The sequence below is a fragment of the Oryctolagus cuniculus genome, chromosome 3, assembly GCF_964237555.1.
Source record: "Oryctolagus cuniculus chromosome 3, mOryCun1.1, whole genome shotgun sequence".
Classification (NCBI taxonomy): Eukaryota; Metazoa; Chordata; class Mammalia; order Lagomorpha; family Leporidae; genus Oryctolagus; species Oryctolagus cuniculus.
Window position 1 is genome coordinate 59,979,220 of NC_091434.1, and position 22,610 is coordinate 60,001,829.

General features: G+C 41.4%; 2 protein-coding genes across 7 annotated transcripts in view; one reads left to right on the forward strand and one right to left on the reverse strand.

Annotated features, from left to right (window-relative positions):
• Nucleotides 1–1,374, reverse strand: part of UBE2E3 (ubiquitin conjugating enzyme E2 E3) — a 111,638-nt gene extending 110,264 nt beyond the window's left edge. The window contains exon 1 of one of the 6 annotated variants that reach the window (XM_070070507.1): nt 1,296–1,374. The gene's annotated coding sequence lies outside the window, so the exon portion shown is untranslated. Of the gene's footprint in view, nt 1–218; nt 790–856; nt 1,208–1,295 lie in introns of those variants that run through there. The other 5 variants (XM_051848383.2, XM_051848385.2, XM_070070506.1 and 2 more) reach the window with 5 other exon arrangements.
• LOC127491522 (translation initiation factor IF-2) lies at nt 495–5,778 on the forward strand. Its single transcript, XM_070069875.1, has 3 exons — nt 495–893; nt 970–2,090; nt 5,543–5,778. Exons 1-2 carry the CDS (start codon nt 495–497, stop codon nt 1,918–1,920), a joined length of 1,350 nt encoding a protein of 449 aa, XP_069925976.1. The 3' UTR covers nt 1,921–2,090; nt 5,543–5,778.
• Nucleotides 5,779–22,610: the final 16,832 nt, after the last annotated feature.

Sequence of the window (22,610 nt, forward strand, 5' to 3'; positions counted from 1 at the left end):
AAACCCACTCACATTTTTCCCCCAGCCCCTTGGACAATCTATCAATTGTCTACTTTCTGAGAAGGCATGAGACAGATCTGCCAGGAAACTTAACATATGACACGCTGTAAATAACAGATCTCGCTGAAAAATGTGAAAAAGTCACTAATAACGTCTAAATATTTACACACTGACATTGGTCAAAGCCACCAAATTCCCCTCCCGAGAGGAAAACATACCCTGTTAATCGCCCATATGCTTATTTAACGTGGCGATCCCCCCCCCCCTCCTCTGTGCACGTAAAGCCTTCAAACACTACACTTAAAAAATTTTAAAAATCAACTAACGAGCTGCTCCAGCCGCCTCCACGGCCAGCAGCGAAGACTCAGCCGGCCAAGACCGAGCTGCCATCCTGGGAAGAGCAGAATCCAAACTGCACCTTCTGCAAAGCTCCCAATGCCACCAAGGTCCCTCGCTCAATTTTTACATCACGGACCGACATTTTGTCCAAAATAATGAGAAGAGGAGGGGGGGGAAAAAAAGCCCAGAGGCAAAACAAACAAACAAACAAAGCCCCAAGAAGTGCAACAAATTTCCGCGCCCGCCGAGGCGAGCCGGGGCCGGCGGCGGCGGCGGCGGCAGCGGCGGCCACGCAGCTCCGCGGCCCTTTGTGGGGAGGGCCGCGCGGGGGCCGCGGGCAGCGCTCGCCGCGCCGGGCGCCAAGTGATGCGAGCGGCCCGGCCGGCCCCGCCGCGGCTCGCGGACACCGGCGGCGCGGGCGCCCGGCGCGAACAAAGCTGCCCGCCCCCGCCCCCTCCCCCACCGCCGCCGCCGCCCCGGCCGCCCCCCACGCGGCCCCCCGGCCCCGCCGCCTTACCTCGGCCGCCCGCCCGGCCCGCTCGCGCGCCGCTACGGTGTGGGGGAGGGAGAGAGAAAAAAACCCTTCCTTAAGGAAATGGAGGCAGCTGGGGGGGGGGAAAGGGGGGGGAGGGAAAAAAAGAAGCCGAGGAGGCTCTGGCCGGGGAGTGTGGAACATTGAAAGTCGGAGGGGGTTGTGCAGTGCCGGGCTCCGGCCGGAGGGTGGCGCCGCCCAGCGCCTTCGGGAAAAAGTGGGGGGTGGGAGCTCGCCTGGGCGAGGGCGCGAGCTCCCGGCGAGGCGGAGGGGACGCGGGAGACCCCCGCGCGCTGTGGCCTCCCGCCGCCGCCGCCGCCGCCGCCGCCCGGCTCGGCTCCTCCCGGCCGCGCAGTCAGCAAGTTCCGAGGCGAGCGCGGGGGGAGGGGCGGGCGCGGCGGCGGCGCGCGTGCTCGCTGCTTGCCTGGCGGAGGGGCGCGCGCCGCCGGCGGGCACGAGCCGTTCTCGCGCGCTCCCGCACGCTCGCTCTCCGCACCTCCCTTCACCCGGGGGGGCGCACGCGTTCGCCCGCGCGCGGCCAGGACAAAGAGCGCGGCGGGGACCCGGCGGGCTGGCCCCTGCCGCCCTGGGCCGCGGAGTCGGTGCAGGAGGAGGCGGGGGCGCGAGCGCCGTCTCGCGGGGCCGCCGTGCCGCGGGGTGGCTTCCGGCCTGGGCCCGCCTCCGGGGCGAGGCTGCCCATTGGGCTACCCGCCTCCCCGGGGCTTGACTACATCCCTCGGACCTGCGCGGGGGCGGCCGTGCGCCTCGGGTCCTCAGTAGCCGAGGCCAGCCCTGGACGCGTGGTGGGGAGTCCCCTGCTGCTCCGGGAGCCCGGAGATGGATGGGTGTTGACGAGCCGGGCTCGCGGACCGGGGAGAGCTGCGTCTTGCCCCTCCTGTGAGCAGAGGCAGGGGCAAGGTAGGGTCCTGGGCGTTGAAGGAGGCAGAAAGGCATTAGGCTGGGAGACCAGCCTCTGCTTCTCTTGTGGCTCTCAGCGTGCAGCTGTCGCTGCCAAAGGGGACTGCCCTTCGGATGCTTTGAAAACTTAAAAAATCCAACGCAGTTTTTTAAATGTCCCGCTCAAGATGTTAAAAAGTGGAAGAAGGGAGAGGGTGTGCCTGAGACCTGACACTTCCCCACAGGACCGTTCTGCCTTTCACGGGAGACACCAGTTCTGGAAAGAGCAGCCCTGCGTGCTTCTGCACAGACCAGCTTCTAGGTGGGCATAATTGGAGGTTGGTTTTGTTTCACCACGCTTCTTGCATAGTCTGCAGGTGGACACTGCGGTGCTTGCCCCAGGCGCTAAGTAGCCAGAAGTACAAAAACTTCCTGTTTGCAGCTGGAGCCTTCTCCAGCTACTGGGAACTTGTTCCAGTGATGGAGCCTCGAAGGAATTTGTGGATTCCTCTCCCACAAGTGTCCCAGGGCAGGGGTGCTGGGAGAATGTGGAGTCCTCAGGGGGAGTAAGAATGGCAAAGTCCTAACAGATGAACGGGAGCTCAGGGAAAGAGAAGGCTGCATGAGCCCACATAGAAAAGTTTTGGTAAAGGATTGTTCACAATTCTAAAAGCTGTGTTGCATAGCTGTACTTTTCCAAAGACACGGCCATTCAATGACTTGTATTGAGGACTCATAGCTGCCACGGGCTGGCACAGAAACTTCAATTACTGTATGACTAAAGCCAGGTCTTCCCATCTGTGCCAAAACCTCCCAGGCCAGAAGAGGAACAGATCATTAAAGTTCACCAGGTTGAGCAGGAAAAAGACTATTCCTGTCAGAATGAGCTGAAAGAATGGTTCTCCTGCGTCGATGAAGAACAGGATCTGTGTATGCAAAAGTATTTAGATTTGGCAAGATCAAAGGGTGCTTGTAGGAAGGGCTTGTGAGTGGAAATAGGAGCAGACGATTCCCCCGACTTGATGCCTTGTGATGCCAATGTGGAATTCTGGCTTAACTTTTGTGTGGGAATGGGCAGCTGTAAAGGAGAACCACATGTTATAAAAGTGAGTTTTTTGGGTCCATTCTGTGGTGTAGTAGGCTAAGCCTCCGCCTGTGGCGCCAAAGTCCCCTGTGAGCCCAGGTTAGTGTCCTGGCTCCCCTTCTTGCAATCCAGCTCTCTGCTGTGGTCTGGGAAAGCAGTGGAAGATGGCCCAAGTGCTTGGGCCCCTGTACCCACGTGGGAGACCCAGAGGAACCCCCAAGCTCCTGGCTTCCAATTGACTCAGCTCCTGCAGTTGCAGCCATTTAAGGAGTGAACCAACAGATGGAAGACATTTTTCTGTGTCTGTGTAACTCTCCCTCTCAAATAAATAAATAAATCTTTTTTAAAAAGTGAGTTTTGGGGGCTGGTGCTATGGCATAGCAGGTAAACCCACTGCCTATAGTGCTGGTATCCCATATGAGCACCAGTTTCGAGTCCCGGTTGCTCCACTTCTGATCCAGCTCTCTTCTATGGCCTGGAAAAGCAGTAGAAGATGGCACCTGTGTGGGAGACCTGGAAGAAGCTCCAGGCTCCTGGTTTCAGATTGGTGCCAGGATCCTGTTGCGGCCAACTGGAGAGTGAACCAGCAGATGGAAGACCCCTTCCTCACTCTCTCTCTCCCTGCCTCCCTCCCTCCCTCTGTGTAACACTGACTTTTAAATAAATAAATCTTAAAATATATTTTTAAAAAATGAGTTATTTTAGGAACATTAATATCACAGAAATAGCGTGGACACCAATTGCTGATATGATTTGGGTTGCGTTGGGAGATTAGGAAATAAAATACTTGGCTGTGTTTTGGTGGCATCTTCTATAGAAGAAATAGTGTAGAAGAAACAGCTGAAAAGCAAGTGAAGTGGATTTTAATCCTCATTTACCAAGTTCATGTGACCTCAGGCAAATTACATGTTCCAGCTTCATCTCATATGTAAAAGGAGATTGTTTCAAAGATTCTAGAAATCCTCCCATGCTCAAAAATGCCGTGAGTCTCTGGTGAAATCATGGAGCTCCACTTCACGTTCATGTGGCAGAATATTTAGCAACTACTAAATGCTTGGAAAATTAGAGTGAAACATGGGTTATGCTCTTGCCAAGCTCAGTGTGTAGTGAGACAGCCAGAAAAGGAGACAACAGAATGACAAGCGCTGCATTAATGGAGTTGACAGTGAGAGTGGAGCGTTATTAATTGTCAATTAATTAGTAATGGGAGTATTCATTCAGCTTGGAGTTATGGGTCCTGGGGTGTGGATGGAAAGAAGTTACGCTGCTCTGGGCCTGGAGGGATCAGCAGGCCCAGGGACAATGCAAGTAACATAGTCAATACTCTTGGCAAAATACCTGGAACTTACTAGGTGTTCAATAAATAATGCTTTCCCTACTGGTAAAGTCACAATCAAGACAGTGAATGGCTCCTTAAAGTCAGGGGGCGGTGGCCTGTCACACAGTGCTGGGTGCCTGGCTGCCCTCACTCAGCTCACTGAAGGGATCCCTCTTTAAAGGATTCCTCCCAGGCAATGTGATACTGCCACCTTGACGGGAAGCAAATCCAAGTTCTGCGTGCTTTCTAATCTGACACTCTGCTGTTGCTGCTTTTTACTTTCTATTGTTGAAATTACGGAGCACATTTTACACACACTCCAGGAAGAGTACAATCTGATAATGGAAGTTATTGCATAAACTACATAATAAAAAATTTTCCCATAAGGACCCTCAAAACAGTACCATAGAGCAGACACCAGCTATTTGATCTCTCCCCCAACCCCTTGTTGGTATTGGATCTCACCAGCCTCTCATGCCCAGCTCTGAGACAGAGGCAAAAGGGAACATAGAGCTGTGTGCCGCAGATACTGCCACAACCCCCTTCCTCCTTTCCACCAAATGTGACCAAGCACTTTTGGCGGCCAAGGCAGATCTCAGAATCCTTTACCTCTGCCCAGTCTGGGACATGCTTTTCTCCCGAGCCTTTCAGTGGGTCTCAGCATTTTGTAGGTGTGTGGATATAACCAAGAATCATACAGAAATATATCACTTGAGGTGCCTAAGAAGTTTCTGAATTGAGTGATTGTGGGGTGAGGCTACATACCTCACACATAATAGATGTAGAAAAAATATGTACTACTTGTTTCGTTGATTTTAGGATGCTCTTGTTTCCTCTCCGCAGTAACTTTCCTCAGTATTCCTTCATTTCACATCTTCCTTTTCGTCTGGCTGTCTCTGATGCTTACCCAGTTCTTGCATCCTTTTGTCCTCTGGCTGTAACGTTTTCTCTTTCCACCCATAAGAATGAGATTGCCTTACTGGAAGGCATGTTGTGGCCCAGGCTCCGTTTACAAAGCTGTGTTAGCCATGGTATGGTGTGTCTGGACTCCAGCGGTCTCTGCATTGCTTGATGCCTGGGTATGCCTCTGTGACGTCAGGCGTGAAAACCTGCAGCTTGCCAGGCAAGGGGTTGTGCCTTAGACATGGCACCAAGGCCATGAACAGGAACATTGTGAAAGAAATAGTTAGCATTAAAAAAAAGGTCAGCCTTCTGATTAACAAAGAAAGGATAAAATGAGATACCTATCAAAATATGAAAAAACACTTTTAGTGATTATAACCATTGCTGATTGTAATAATCAAAACAATTTGGAAATTTTATCAAAGGCCTTGAATGTAGCATCCACTTTGACCAAATTTCTTCATTTCAGGAAACGTATCTAAATGTGAGGAAAATAACATAGAAAAATTGGAAATACCCAACTGCACGAAAATGATTCTGCACAGTGGTTCACCTACACAATGAAATTTGCAGCTATCAAAATAATACATGTGAGTAGACAAAAATACAAAAACAAAGTATGATAATGTGCTAATGAGGGCAGAATTCTGTTTATTTTATTCACTGTGAATTCAGAGCCTAGCAAGATATCTAGCACAACGTAAGTGCTCAATAAATATTTATCAGATTAATATGCACCATAGTCTTAAAAGATGACTGTATGAAAGGAAAATACTTTGAAACATCGCCTAACATTTTAGAGTGATTGAATAACCTTCTTTTATTTTGTTATTTAGAGAATACTTTATTAGTTCTGTAATCAAACCCACATAAGACCTTACATGTTTAATATGGTGCATTTAATATACAATACATGTACAAAGGTAAAGAAATGATAAGTTTAACATCTCTAGACCAATATGGTTGTTCATCTCTGTACAATGCCAACTTAACATGGTAAATTGGGACAACACAACAAAAGTTTCCAAAAATTCAATTATATTTATACATGTATTTGTATATATATTTGTATAAAAGACCAATAATAGCAGTATGTTATGTATCAGTAGCAGCAATAGCTCTTCCTGGTCCTGCAGTCTCTTCTCTCTATGATTGATATTTTCCTAATTTTCTTTAATTAGTAGGTGCTACTTTTAAAATGACAGAAGAAAAGTTATGAATAAATAAAGAAGTATTGATTTGGTGAAATTAAATTCTATTTTAACAAGTCTTTTTAAATTACATCTTCTATAAATTAAAAGGAATGATAAAATTCAAGCAGAATGTCAAAATGTTAAATTTGGTCCAAGAAAAAAATCAGGAAAACCATTCTTAAAATCCTGAAAAAGTAATGTGAGTAGACCATACATTAAATAAAACCATAAATAACTTCTGGTTCAAGAACAAATAAATCACTGAAAGAGAAGCAACCAAGAATTTGATAATTTAATAGGTAACAAATAAGACCTCACCTAAAACACAGAAAAGAGGATTGTGCAATTAATGATACTGTGATAACTAGTTACTAATATGGGAAACGATCAGTTAAAACCATGTCTTATATAGTATGAGGATATGTGAACTTTTCGAAGTACCTTTGTATGGGTACACCTATGTGGGTGTTGTGGCACAGAGTCCACTGAGGCTCCTGCTCCCCTATGGGAGTCACTGCTCTGCCTCAGATCCAGCATCTTGCTAAAGTGCACCCTAAGAAGCAGCAGGTAATGGCCCAAGTACTTGGGTCCCTGTCACCCACATGGGAGATCTGAATTGGGTTCCTGGGTCCTGGTTTCCACCTGTCCTGGCCCTGGCCGCTATTGGTATATGGGGAGTGAACCAGTGGATAGAAGATCTCTATCCATCTCTCTCTCTCTCTCTCTCTCTGTCTCTCTGTCTCTCTTTCTCTGTCTCTCTTTCTGTTGCCCTTTCAAATAAATAAATAAAACTTTAAAAATTCAAATGCCTTTAAATAAATTACAAATGAATTCAAATGTCATGTTTTTTAAGTCATTCTTCAGAAAAATCAAAAGGATTTGAGCACTTGATGTAGATACGCACAAGTTTTCACATACTATGCATAAAAGTAACAAATTAAAAAAATCACAGGAGAAAAATGTATTTGGGTACAAAAATTGAATTCTCAATATGCCTTCCTATACACATACACATACATACACACATACACCAAACTGAAACGACAAGACAAAATTGTCTGTACTATAAAAAAGGATAAGTACATGTCGGAAATCTGTATAGGCTTATAAAAATATCAAACATAATAGGTAAAGGACAGGTAAGAAATTTACGGTTATTAAACTATATACAAAATACTTATTTTGCCTCAAAAACTTGAGGAAATATCTATTACAATGAGGTAGGACATTCTTACCCATAAGATTTGCAAATCTAAAACTTGTGCAATATCCAGTACTTTTGACAGTATTATGAGAAGGCCACCCTTCTATATTGATAATGGCATTGTACACTGACATAACCTTTTTTGAAACTTATTTGGCAGTGTGTTTCAAGTGCCATAAAAATGTTCATACCCTCCAACCTAGTAATTCTAATTTTGGGAATCTATCCTAAGGAAATAATACAAAATATTTTAAAATGCCATATGTCTGACAATGCTTATCCCCATATAATTTATACTATATAAAAATGGATAGCACTCAAGCTGTCCAACATAAGAGCTATGCTTTAGTAAATCATAGTTCATTCCCTTGACAGAATACGATACACGAATAAAAAAAAGAGTACTATAAGTACTATAATTATCATTTTTACCACCAACTCTTCCTTGTTGGTAACTCCTTTTCTATGAAATCAGTGCGTGTCCTGCTTAGTTAACAAAGCTAACAAAAGGTGTTGTGCAGCATTTTTTAGCTGATATTTTTACTTAACATTGTCACTTAAATTTTTCTGAGATACTTGACAGTATCTCATGTGTAAAATCAGGTTAAATGTATGTTTCTGCTTCAGAAAACAAAATTGTATGCACAATGACTTGGGGAGATGTATAAAAGAGATTCAGAGGAAATATGTGAACAATCATTTTGGATTAAGGAGCCTGCTTACTTGTGATTCTGGCTACCTCTTTTGTATTGCACCAATGATTGCCTAATTGGAAAAAACTCAATAAGGAGCAATATGCTTTCATTTGGAACTGCAAATAAACTAGTTTAATTTGACATGAATAGTAAATTCACATTTCAGTTGAATATCTTTACATCTAGAAAAGTAAAACAATATTTTTTAAGTGGGAATGTTTCTATATCAAGAGTATTAGTTTAGTTTTTTCAGTTCCATTCTAGGGACTCGTCATAATTTATAAAGCATCTCAAAGGTATGCCTTGTTCATTATCAAAGTGCATATGATTTTAACTTCTCTGGATTATAATATCCCCAAATATCTCAGGCAAATTGAACATCACAGAGGGATGTGAGTGGAATTTTAAAGTGATTAATAGTCTCAAGAACATGCATTCAGTTTCTGTGTGGAGAGCTAAAGACTATTCCTGCTTGTGCTCATAAAGTAATAACCACTTAGTACCAGTACATATAATCCAAGAATGGAAGTACTGGGATTTTTTGACCAGGAAAACTGAGGGTCAGAGATATTAAACGACTTCCCTGAATTCTTAAGGGTAGCTCCTTTTTTTTTTTTTTTTTATAGGCAGAGTGGACAGTGAGAGAAACAGACACAGAGAAAGGTCTTCCTTTGCCGTTGGTTCATCCCCCAATGGCCGCTGTGACCAGCGCACTGCAGTCTGCATACCGTGCTGATCCGAAGCCAGGAGCCAGGTGCTTCTGCTGGTCTCCCATGCGGGTGCAGGGCCCAAGGACTTAGGCCATCCTCCACTGCACTCCCGGGCCACAGCAGAGAGCTGGACTGGAAGAGGAGCAACTGGGACAGAATCTGGCGCCCCAACCAGGACTAGAACCCGGTGTGCCGGCGCCGCAGGCAGAGGATTAGCCTAGTGAGCCGCGGCGCTGGCCTATGGTAGCTCTTATCAGAACTGTAGTCAGAACTTGGAAATTCTGTCCCCATTCTACTGTACTGTCATATCCAGCAGGGTGCACAGCCAGCCTCCCAAGTCAGTAGTGCAGTTGAGATGGTGAAAAGATGTCCTCAGAAAGTGCTTGTTAGTGTAACACTCTCTCTCATGCCCACAAACAAGGGCGAGACGAGGTATGAGGGTATAAACAGTAGTCTTGTGATAATCGTTCGTAACACCCTATATATTTTTGATAATACTTATCACAGTTGGTAGATGAGTATTTGTGAGATTGTTTCTTTAATATTTTTCTCCTCCTGCTAGAATGAAGGTAGTGCCCAGATTTATCTTCTTTGACTAGTTCGGTACTTGGCATATGATTTTCAGTACATAATTCCTGCATGATGACCAGGTTACCTTCACACACAAAGCCAACTGAAGGAAACATTACATAATAAGAAGAAGAAGAAGGAGAAAATGATCTATTCACACTGCCTAATATATTTATGGAGCCAATTTTCATGAAAGGAAGCACAGGCCAAGTGCATGGCAGTCCAAAAGTATTTAGAGAAATTAAAAGACAATAGGTTTATACATTAAAATAAATTGTGTTCGGTACATAACCCTAAATTCTGAAATAAATGTTAGGGAGAACAATGGCCACATTTTCTCACCACACTTCTAACAGAACCATGGTCAGAGAATAAATACAGACTGCAGAATTATTGTGTTCTTTTCTAAAAATACAGCAGGGAGACAAAATTTTCTAACCTTCTTAATAAAGGTCTACTCAGAAGGGATCAAGGTATGTGTTCTAGAAAGCTCAGTGCTGACAATTAGGACTAAAATCAATCAGCCTACATCAGTAGATTCATTGGCAGAGGAACTTAAATGGGTTAATGCAAAATAAAAGTATGATTTGTTGCTCCAACTGTCTCCTCCTGCTCACCAGGACAGCATGAGGTTGACACAGAAACTCAGCTTCTTGGCATCTAGTTCTGGTTCTGTTGCTTTAGCCCTTGAGACAATGGCTTCTTCATCAGTGAAATCAAGGTTTCTCGGGTCCTTTCCAATTCTGCAATCCCTTTGATTTATGCTGTTGTTTAAATAAGTGATGTCGAACACACTGAATTGCCTCACATAGGTGGCAGCTTGGAAAAAAAAAAAAAAACACTAAAATGCTTAAAGGCAACACTTAGGCTAGCAATGATTTAAGGCCATATGTATCGATATGAATTGATTAATTGTTAAAAATTTGACTTTTACAAAATTTGGAAGTTTTTTTGTATGAAGGATACTATAACCAGCTCCCCCTCCCCCATATCCCTTGTTACTTTGGCTGTTTGAACACATGTGTGTCCAAACAAGCTGTCAATTTAAGTAGGAAAAAATATACACTAATTCTAGTTTGGAATTTTGTAAAGAAAATAATTGATGTTATGTTTGATTTTTAACAAGGTTGTTTCTATCAGTAAGATTTCTATTTCCTAAGCAAATTAATCCCAGACTTCAGAGTTGCTTCTTAGCCCCAGAAAAACATTTTTAAAAGGCAGAGAAGGGGTCTGTGTCATGGTGTAGCTGGTAGAGCCGCCTGTGACGCTGGCATCCCATATGGGTACCAATTCATATCCAGGCTGTTCCACTTCTGATCCAGCTCCCTGCTGGTGGTCTGGAAAAAGCAGCAGGGAATGGTCCAAGTGGTTGGGTCCTTGCCACCCATGTGGGAGACCAGGATGAAATTCCTGACTCCTGTCTTCAGCCTGGCAGGCATTTGGGGAGTGAACTAATGGATGAAAGATTTGGGGAATGAACCAGTGGATGGAAGATTCTCTCTTTCCCTCTCTCTGTAACTGAATTTCCAATGAATAAGTAAATCTTAAAAAACAAAAACAGGAGGTTTGAAGAGAAGGGTCTGTTGGGGTAGATATTGTGGCACAGCAGGTTAAACCACAAACTGGGATGCTGGTATCTCATATCAGAGTGCCAGTGTAAGTCCCAGCTCCTCCACTTCAGATTCAGCTTCCTGCTAATGTGCCTAGGAATGTGGGCCATTCACATGGGATCTCTGGCTCCTGGGTTTGGCTTGATTCAGGCCATTTGTGGAGTGAATCCGTGGACAAAACATATCTCTCTCTTGTTCTCACTCTGTAACTCTCCCTTTCATATTAATAAATCTTACTCAGGAAATACAATTATTTGCCTCTCTGAGGCTTCATTCATTTAACAATGAAACAAATACCATTTAAAGGGCAAAATGCAGTGCTATAGGATATACGAGATAGGACCTGTACTCTAAAAAGTTTATCATCCAGAAGAAGGGCCTAAGAGGGAGGACCTCAAGGTCCATGAACAGGAGCTTCCTGCCAACACACTAGTGCAGGATTTCACTTTCCCATTTCTCTGTGTAATCTGCAGCCCCTAAGAACAATGTTTTATTGACTTTAAATATAAGAAAACTTCAGAAAGTCTATGGAAACATGGAATTAAAAGATGTCAATTTTGATCCCAAATATTTTTTGAAATCCATACATACTGTTTTCATAAAATGCATTGCCATGAACTTTTTGAATTCTCTGTGTGCATGGATAAAATTATCTCTTAATTCTGCTTTTCCACAAACTTTTTCAAGTACATCTGTACAATAGAGGGGGAGGCCAAATGACATGAAAGTTGGATGTACTTGCTAATTCAACAAAAACTGAGTACCTACTCAACCATAGAGAAAAATTTGTTCTGAATGTGACATGCCTTCAAATGTATACACACACACAGAGATGTGCACAAACATGGGGCAGGTTATGGAGAAGTAGGTAGTGGTTGAGTAAATGGAAAACAACTTCTATCTTAGGATAATTACATGGTTCAAAAGCAGCTGCTGAATTATTTTTTGGATTGTGGTAAGCTATCTTTTTTTTTTAAAGAAGAATAGAATTCAGAAATCAACCTTCCTGCTGAGATACTTCAGATATTCGGCTCTTTCACCCACTTCCTGCCGTTACAATTATAGCCCAGTGCCTAGCACTCTTTCGGAGCTCAATTAATATTTGTTGGATAAAGATGGCAAACATTTCCGTAGTACTTACTTCTTTTATCCTGTCTTTTCTACACATCGACTTACATAATTCTCCCAATAACCCTAATACAGCAGTTACTATTATTATACATTATACTATTACATGCTATATGTGATATGTGTTATATATTAATATATATCAACATTATGGATTACAGTTGAGGAAATTGAGGCACAGAAATAAAGCAACTTTGTGAAAGTCACATGGCTAGGAAATGATGGCTTTGGCCCCAGAACCCATACCCTTGACTGCTGTGCTCGGCTATTTCTGAAGAAAGAGTAGTATTCCAAGAAAAGGGATGGGAGGAGAAAATAGTTGGCAGGGAAAGCATTGGGGTTTCTGGGCAAGCCTGGAAATGTTATCACCCAGTATAGGATGGGGAAGTTTCATGGTTTTTGGCATCATAAAGGGGTTGCTTTTGGATAGCCGGGATAGTGGGGTTGACAGATTGTCCAGTGGGAAAGAAACTGTAAGGATGCTCCTGTAAACATCAAAAATGGTTTGTGGTCTTTCTGAGCAATATTTCTTGCACCAATTGCTCTTTAGTTCATTCTCTTTCCTTCTGCTTTTCTCTTCCGTTGTCCCTTTTCTCTGCTATTCCTTTTAGTCTGTTATGATGTTGACCTACATTTTAACTGATTGTATTTATGACATTCATTGTACACGTATATTTCATCCCACACTGCCTCCCCACTTCCCTTAAAAGAAAACATCTGATATTATTTCAGAAATATTCCTTATTGATATGGAACATGTAGCATAGTGGCTCTTAATACTAATAGTGTACCAAAGTGAATTAATCCTTAAAAAGCAAAAGATTGTGAAAAATAATTGTTGATACTCCATCACTTCTATATTAGAAGAGATGGGAAAATCTTAAACACAAAGCTTCTCCTAATGGGACAACATTTTTTTTAAATTTTAAATATTCACCAATTTAGGTTTAGGAACATGTTAACACTGTTTAAACTTTCCTTTTGTAATGAAAACAAGGTTTACGTGTGCCTAACATCAGCTGAGGAATAGTTTATAGAATGTTGAAATTTCTAAGTTTCCAAAAAGAACAATAAACATTGATAAGTTGTATTTGAGTATTTTTAAAGGATTTTTTAAAATTTATTTGACAGAGTTAACACAAAGCAGGAGAGACACAGATAGAGATATTCTATCTGCTGGTTCATTCCCCAAATGGCTACAACAATCAGAGCTGGGCCAAGCTAAAGCCAGGAGCCAAGAGCTTCTTTCTAGTCTCAACGTGGGTGGCCAGGGCCCAAGCACTTGGACCATATTCTTCTGCTTACCCAGGCATATTAACAGAGAGCTCAAACCAGTGCCCATATGGGATATCAGTGTCACAGGCAATGGCTTTACCCACTATGCTATGATGCAAGCCCTGTATTTGTGTATTTTTAACTATGTGAATGTATAACATTTTAAAGAAGGTGTTTAGGGAAAAACCCCAGGATCACCAAACAATCTGTATCCAGCTTAATACAGTGTTCAGATTAATGACTTAATCTGTTATACACAATCTAATTAGTGAAACAAAGTGCCTATATTATATATATGTGTGTGTGTTTTTATTAATATACTCAGATGTTTACATATACATGCAAGGAATCTTTAAAAAGTTCATAGGGAAATGGGATTAAAAAATAATGTAGGGACAACATTTAGCCTACTGGTTAAGACACACCTGTGGCCGGCGCCGTGGCTCAATAGGCTAATCCTCTGCCTGCGTCGCCGGCACACCGGGTTCTAGTCCTGGTTGGGGTGTCAGATTCTGTACCGGTTGCTCCTCTTCCAGGCCAGCTCTCTGCTGTGGCCCGGGAGTGCAGTGGAGGATGGCACACATCCTTGGGCCCTGTACCCCATGGGAGACCAGGAGAAGCACCTGGCTCCTGGCTTCAGATCAGCACGGTGTGCCCGGCCACAGCGGCCATTGGAGGGATGAACCAACAGAAAAGGAAGACCTTTCTCTCTGTCTCTCTCTCTCTCACTGTCCACTCTGCCTGTCAAAAAACAAAACAAAACAAAACACACAAAACACCTGTTTCATATTGGAGTGCTTGAGTAAGTACCTGGCTCCAGTTCTTGCCTCCAGCTTCTTGCTAATGCAGAAGACCCCGGGAAGTAGTAGCGATGGCTCAAGTAGATGGGTCTCTGCCGCCCAAGTGGGAGACCCAGATTTAATTCCATCTTCAAGTTTCACAGTTCCCATCACCAATTGTTGTGGGCATTTGAGGAGTGAATTTAGCAGATGAAAGTACTTTCTCTTTCTCTGTGTTTCTCAAATAAATAAAATTTCTGTGAATTTTTGAAGCCCTTAGATGAGGTACATAGAAGTATGCAGAGACAGTCGATTTGCCTCAAGAACAAGACTTTGTTAACACTGCAGGTGAAAATCAACAATTGTAGCTTTCACAACCACATCACTTGTTTAAGCCACAGAACTGGGGTACCGAAAGTATGAAATAAGTAAAAACTGATATCAAGGGTTGACATCAGCAGCAAATGCAAAAGCTCTGTGTCACCTAAGCTAAACAGATACAATGTATTTTACTGTGTTTTGTGAGAGGTGAAATCCAAACAGAAGGAATTCCACTTTAAAGAGATTGATTTGGGGTGAGGGAAGTTGATATGATATTCATCTTTATACAGCTTCTTAAAATTGATTTACAGCAGTGGCTTGTGAAAGTAACAGATGTTTATTTGAATGAATATTCATTGACCTACATCAAGTCCCAGTAGATGATACTTTCTTCTTAAGAGGTCATATTTTCCTCTTGCAGAGTGTTTGTTATTGTGGCTGCCAATTGTCTATTTAGAAGACAGAATGTTAAAGAGCTATGTAAAGTGGAGTATTGATGGATAATGATGCAGAATTAGAACCAGAAATAAATATGCTAATTAGAAACAGCAATAACGTAGATATAAACATCATAGTCACCTTATCTCGATAGCTTCTCATCAACCAATCATGAATTTTCCCTTAAATTATCTTATTAGTACACTGCTTGAGCTATTAAAACAGTTATTTAAGAAAGAACATTACCAAGAAAGTGAGATGACTTTAAGTCACCATAGAAACCAAAGAAACAACTTTATTGTGAAGAAATCTTAAAAATTATAAAATTCTGTATGAATAGAAATTATAATTTGAAGGCCTAACTGTATCACTACCACTTGCTGCAGAAAATCTTGTTTTCTTTCATATGGTTTTTTTCAACAAAACAGTAATATCCGAAATACAGGTGGCCTGCTACAATTGTTTCATAAGTTCGTGCATTGAGGCCAGTATATGATACCTAAAGTTACTTTGGCTCTGCAAACGATTATATTGGCAGAAGTTTTCTTAGTGTGTCAAATTGTCTTTAAGAAACTTGGTCAGTGTTACTGCCCAAGATAGTGAGTTATAAATCTTATTACTATACATTCCCACTCCCTTCCCCCATGACAGTAGCACTATTGAATTTTCTGCTGCTATTATCCAAATTTGCCACAGAATTTCAAAAACAAATAGGATAATTTTAGGAACAGAGTTACAGTAAGATAATGATCTGGTTATATTCTTTTGATCCGTGAAATGCCTGGTGTATTTGGCAGCATAACTACCTCTCCATTATCTATGGTGCTACAAGAACACATACAATATACACACAGAAATCTGTAGCTAATTCAAAAATATTGCTGTTAAGCTGTTGGAGTTAGCCTTTTTTCTCAAACTCACACAGATGTGTTTTATATTATCTAACCCTATTTATTTTTTTTAAGATTTATGTGCTTATTTGAAAGTCAGAGTTACAGAGAGGCAGAGCTAGAGAGAGAGAGAGAGAGAAAGAGAGAGAGAGAGAGAGAGAGAGAGAGAGAGAGAGAGTCTTCCATCTACTGGTTCACTCCTCAAATGGCTGCAACAACCGGAGCTGGGCTGATCCGAAGGCAGGAGCCAGGAGCCTTCTCCGGGTCTCCCACAAGGGTGCAGGGGCCTAAGGACTATGGGTCATTCTCCACTGCCCTCCCAGGCCACAGCAGAGAGCCGGATTGGAAATATATCAGCTAGTACTCAAACCGGTGCCCATTTGGGATGCCAGCACTACAGGCGGTGGCTTTACCTGCTACAACACAGCACCAGCCCCTATCTAACTCTTTATATTAGTGTTTCTCAACTTGGCTACACATTAGAACCATATGGGGATGATTGTGGAGCTTTATAAAATTCCTGAGGCACAGGCCATACATGCATTCCAAATCAATTAAATCTTGGGCTCTGGGATCACACTCAGACATTAGTATTGTTTTAAATCTCCTCTGGTGATTCCAATAGTCGGTCAAGGTTGAGGACCATTGCTTTATACAATTCAGTGGTAGGGATGCTAAGAATTGTGAACAGAGGAACAGCGAGAAAGAATGTTTGCTGAATTGAACAGTGAATGGTATTGACTGTTCAAATTGCTATACACCAATGATATATAGAAAGAGATTATCAGATTATTTGTTTCTGATTCATTTAAAGAGCACAGCTTCAGTTCCATCTATTACATGAGAGTGTAAATTTTCAGGACCTGGAAATATATATTTATTAAGGCTGACTACATCAGTTGCCATTACAATGCAGTCTATAATAACTATTTTTAACTTGTGGAGTTCTTTTTCAAAGAAGTGATATTTTATATATATGTGTGTGTATATATATTTGCATATATGTAAAACTTCAAGAAGTTAGTGGAAATGCAATTAAAATGTTTATTTTGGTGCAAAAAATAGAAATCAATACATGGTTATTTCATGATACGATTTTTCAGTGAACTTCTTGAAACTCTGTAGTGAGTGGGGCTTAAAAATTCATGGAAAATTTTATTTATCTTAATCATTTTTCATGAGATTTTTATGAAGTCCCCTCATACATGTAATACACACATTACTGTGTAGTCACAATGCAGAATGAATGGTTTTTAAATGGTAGTTGGAGGTGGCAGGTGTTCTTAGGAACATTTTCAGTTTAGGGAAAAAAAAAATCTATTTTTTTTGCTATTACTCCATCAAATATGTTAATTTTGCTAAGGTGTGTTTTTCTGAGAAATCATGTAAGAATGATCCTATAAGAAAGATAAGGTGTGATATAGGCAGAAAAATTCCCCCAAATTCAGTAAATTCAAGATAATTTTGTTAGTTTAGATTTAGAAATTTTTATAGAAGACAGTGATGAGATTCAGCATCTGGCTCTGCTCCTCCCAGCCCTGTTTCCTGGAGCACATCCCTTACCTAGCTTGGGGACACACTTTTTTCAACCATAAAAGGAGTGTATTTATATCTTCTGTGTAAGGCTGTTAGCTGTGGGAGATTAAATGGGGAAATGTTGACAGCGCTCTTACCATAGGGCCTGGCACACAGTAATCCCTGAATAAATGGTCGCTATTTGTAACTATTCAAGCAGGTTTTTCAAAAGCCTATTCTTCCCCCTGGGTAATATATGTCTATTTTTTATAACTGCCCACAGTAGACCTTTGCCATTCATGAAGGCTACAGGAAATCTTTGCATATTCTTAAATTTTGGCATAGAGTGGCAAGAGGAATGTGAATTTCTTTACAGGTCCATTCAAGGCTATGTGAGTTGAGTGTATAACCCAACAGGCTCATTCACTAACTGAGGAATCTTTCACTGTGCACCAGACAGGAAACATATGCAACACGTGTCTCAGCAAAGCTAAAATCACCTCTCATCACAGACCACCTCAATTACTACTGAAGAGAGAATCAAGAATCATCATATTCTAAGGGTCTATTTATTTATTTATAATGATAAATGAGTTTATTTATAATAATTGATATTATTTATGTATAATGTATGTTGTATATAGCATTCCATTGATTATACCCTGTACATTTAAACATCTCTGAAATAATAATCAAAGTATACCTTTCATTCAACGATGTCTTAAATAACTCTAAGCCAGGCAGCATTTGTGATGCAATTTTAATGGCCTGAGACAACATGAACTTGGCCATAGCTCTTCGTATTGTAGTGATGCACCATAAAAATTCAAGCTGAAATAAGTTTAAGAAAAATCTTTCAGGGACTGGCTTTGTGGTGTAGCATACCTGAGCGCCAACATCCCATACAGGTGCGTTGTCTCCAATTCTGATCCAGCTCCTTGCTAACACTCTGGAAAAAGCAGCAGAAAATAGCCCAAGTGTTTGGGTCCCCACCACTCACTTGGGAGACCCCGAAGCAGCTCCTGGCTCCTGGCTTCAGTCAGGCACAGCCCTGGCTATTGTGGCCATCTGGGGAGTGAACCAGGGGATGGACGATCTCTCTCTCTCTCCCTCTCACTCTAACTCTGACTTTTAAAATAAGCAAATAAATATTTAAAAAATTATTTCAGTAAATATAAAATGAAAACTGTAGGTAATAAAAATTTTGGCAGTATTTTCTCTCTCCTAATGATGAATAAAATATGATGCATCTTAGAATAAAATCTTTAATTTGGAGTAATAGTTTGTGCTACTCTTTAGCTAATGACAATTTTTCTAGAGTTTCATAAAGTATTGATGTATTTTAGAATTTTCAATTTTAGTAAATATGACAAAACACATACTAATTTTAATATTACTCATTTTTCAAGTCATTGAATATGATTGTCAAAGGACTCAGAATTATTAATATTCTAGGTTTATTTATATGTGAAACTAGCAACCATTTTTTGTGTCAGACACTATAGTTACATGTGCAAAACACTATGTGCTAAACACTAGGCTTAGAAAGATATATAATTGTTATTGAGCACTACTCTCATTCTTAATGTGTCCTGAAGCTCGATCCTCATGCAGTCCTACAGGGTAACTATTACAACTATTGTAATTGTATAGATTAGAAAAACTAGGCGTAAGGAGGTGAAGAAACTGTCAAAAACGTCAGTGCTGGACCAGGTTACAGACCCACTTAATCTGATTCCAGAGCCCTTAATTTTGCTTAGACACATCATGGCAAATAATTGTTCTTGTCCTCAAATAACTAACAGTCTAGGGGAAAGAAATACATATCCCCAAACAATATACATTAGGTCAATTACCACAATGGAGTTAGAAACAAAGCACAGTGGATGCATGGAGAAGAATCTTCTTCTTAACAGTTTTGTATATAATTACCTAATTAAGGTGTACTAACTAGTTGTTGGAACTTCGAAAGGCAGTAACCCCTTCTGTTGGGTCATTGGTATGTCATCAGTGCATACCGGAGTACTTAACACATAGTAGTTGCTTTCGTTTTGTCTCAGGGAGTAGGGAAAAACCAAAGGATTTGAAGCATATTATCAAATTGGTTTGCAAAAGACATGCAGCAAAATCCTTGAGTAAATGCCCGTTCAGATATTATTTATCTTTAACATGGGGATTTTTGATTCCCCCCATCTTTTCTTGCCATGTGTCCAAAACATGTTGTGTCAATTTCCTATGACTGCTATTAACAAATTACCACAAATTTGGTATATTCAAACAGCAAACGTTTGTTCTCTTGCAGTTCTGCAGTCAGAAGTCTGAACTCAGTTTCACTGGGCCCACATCAGGGTGTTGGCAGAGCCATGCTTTCTCCAGATGACACAGTTTCCTTGCCTTTCTCCCTAAAGCTGCAATGCTTGCATTCCTTGATTCATGATTCCTTCAACCTCCCTCCTTCTTCAAAGCCATCAGCATAACATCTTTTTTTCCCTCTTTGAGAAGCAGAGAGAGAGAGAGAGAGAGAGAGAGAGAAAGATCCCATCCATCATTTCATCCCCAAAAGTGAGAGAGAGAGAGAGAGAGAGAGAGAGAGAGAGAGAGAAAGAGACAAAGACCCATCCATCATTTCATCCCCAATGCCCACAATAGCTAGGACTGGAGAGACTGAAGCCACTAGCCAGGAACTCAAGCCAGATCTTCCACACAGATGGCAGGGATCTAGATACTTGAGCCTTCACTGCTGTCTCCCAGGGTCCATATTTGCAGGAAACTGGGATCAGAAGCCTAATCCAGGAACCGAACTTGTGCATGCCAATATAGGATGTGTGTATCTTAACCAGTGTCTTAACCATCTTAACTGCTGGGCCAAATACCTGTCCTGCATAACATCTTTAAATCTCATTTCTCTACTGAGATAGTAGGTATCTACTGAGATAGTAGAATGAGAAAGAGACATGGCTTTGTCGCTTTTGTCTTAAATCTTTCTCCAACTTATAAGAATACTTCTGATAATACCTTGTTTACCCAGATTGGTAAGACAATTTCTTCTCAATATTCTTAACCTAATCATAGCTACAAATACCTTTTCTGCAGGTATTTCAAAAAGTTTGTATAAAAAGTTAAAAGATAGGGGTGTTTTCCAGAAAAAATTTGAAATTCATGTTTGATTTTTTTATAATACATATTTTTATGAACCTTTTGAAGACTTCTAATATGGATGTATTTCAAAATATTTTGCACCAAAAGAAACAACTTTTTTTTACTTCTTTTTTTCAATTTTTTTTCAAATTTTTTTTATTTTTTTACTTAGTAAATATAAATTTCCAAAGTACAGTTATGGATTACAATGGCTTCCCACCCCCCATAATTTCCCTCCCACTCACACCCCTCCCATCTGCTCCCTCTCCCATTCCGTTCACATCAAGATTCATTTTCAATTATCTTTATATACAGAATATCGATTTAGTATATATTAAGTAAAGATTTCATCAGTTTGCACCCACACAGAAACATAAAGTGTAAAATACTGTTTCAGTACTAGTTATAGCATTACTTCACATTGGACAACACATTACAGACAGATCCCACATGAGAAGTAAGTACACAGTGACTCCTGTTGTTGACTTAACAATTTGACACTCTTGTTTATGGCGTCAGAAATCTCCCTAGGCTCTAGTCATGAGTTGCCAAGGCTATGGAAGCCTTTTGAGTTCTCCGATTTTGATATTATTCCAACAGGGTCATAGTCAAAGTGGAAGTTCTCTCCTCCCTTCAGAGAAAGGTACCTCCTTCTTTGATGGCCCCGTTCTTTCCACTGGGATCTCACTCGCAGAGATCTTTCATTTAGTGTGGGTTTTTTTTTGTTTTTTTTTTTTTTTTTTGTTTTTTTGCCAGAGTGTCTTGGCTTTCCATGCCTAAAATACTCTCATGGGCTCTTCAGCCAGATCTGAATGCCTTAAGGGATGATTCTGAGGCCAGCGTGCTATTTAGGACATCTGCCATTCTATGAGTCTGCTGTGTATCCCGCTTCCCATGATGGATCGTTTTCTCTCTTTTTGATTCTATCAGCTAGTATTAGCAGACACTAGTCTTGTTTGTGTAATCCCTTTGACTCTTAGACCTATCAGTGTGATCAATTGTGAACTGAAATTGATCACTTGGACTAGTGAGATGGCATTGGTACATGCCACCTTGATGGGATTGTATTGGGATCCCCTGGCACAAGAAACAACTTTTAATTATATTTCCCATGAATATTCTCAAATGCTGTCATGTGAGCAGCATTCTCAGATTCTGGGCACTAGGCTAGACTTCTTTGGGTACCATGATTCACCCTAACACTTTTTCTTTGCTTATGTGCATATTGCGTAGGGGTCATTTTATTTTAAATTTACGCATGGAAGTTTTCTTTGTAAAAATTCGGAGTCACCATTAAAGTTGTAACACACTAACATTTCACTGTGTCTCATCTTAGGAGCTGTGCTTATGGCTACCCAGAAAGGGGGTCATAACACGATTAAGCAGTTGTCATTAATATAATAATCTCTTTCTTTTGTATACTGTTTTTCAGAAGACTCTCCTCTAGGCAGAAAGACATAAAATAGTTGTGAATATTCCACATTAATTTTGGAACATTCTCTGAAATTCCTGGTGCAAACGTGACACTCAGGCAGCTGCTGTAGTGCAGGCAACTGAGAATCTCTTAGCAGATGCTCTGGCACCCCTCCCCCACCCCCTTCAGCAGCCCATGCCTGAGATCAGCTGTTGCTGAGGCATATAAAAATGTAATTTAAGAGAGCTCTTCTTCCCTTCAACTGAATTGCTATCAGATAACTGGAGGATCAGTTGTACTGTGGGGAAAAAAATCACAACAAAACAAGTCGGCAAACCCAATCCTGTGGCTGATACTAGTTGTCCTATTTCAGGCCACTGCTACAGAAGTACAGTACATGCTGTCAGAGTGATGTTGACCTACCCAATGCCCAACTAACTGCCAAGGAAGAACTTCAGCATAGGAAGAATTTGTCTGTGTAAGTATCAGTTCCTAACAATAATAGAAAAGAAAAGCACCTACTTGTTTGTTTGGAAAAGAAGAGAGGTTCAACATCAGTGGTTTCAGATCATGTTCCAGAAGCTGTAGGATGCATCAGTGCCTCAAGGGGTACCCCAGGGTCTATGGAAAGGATGGATAAAATCTAACCCTTTCTCC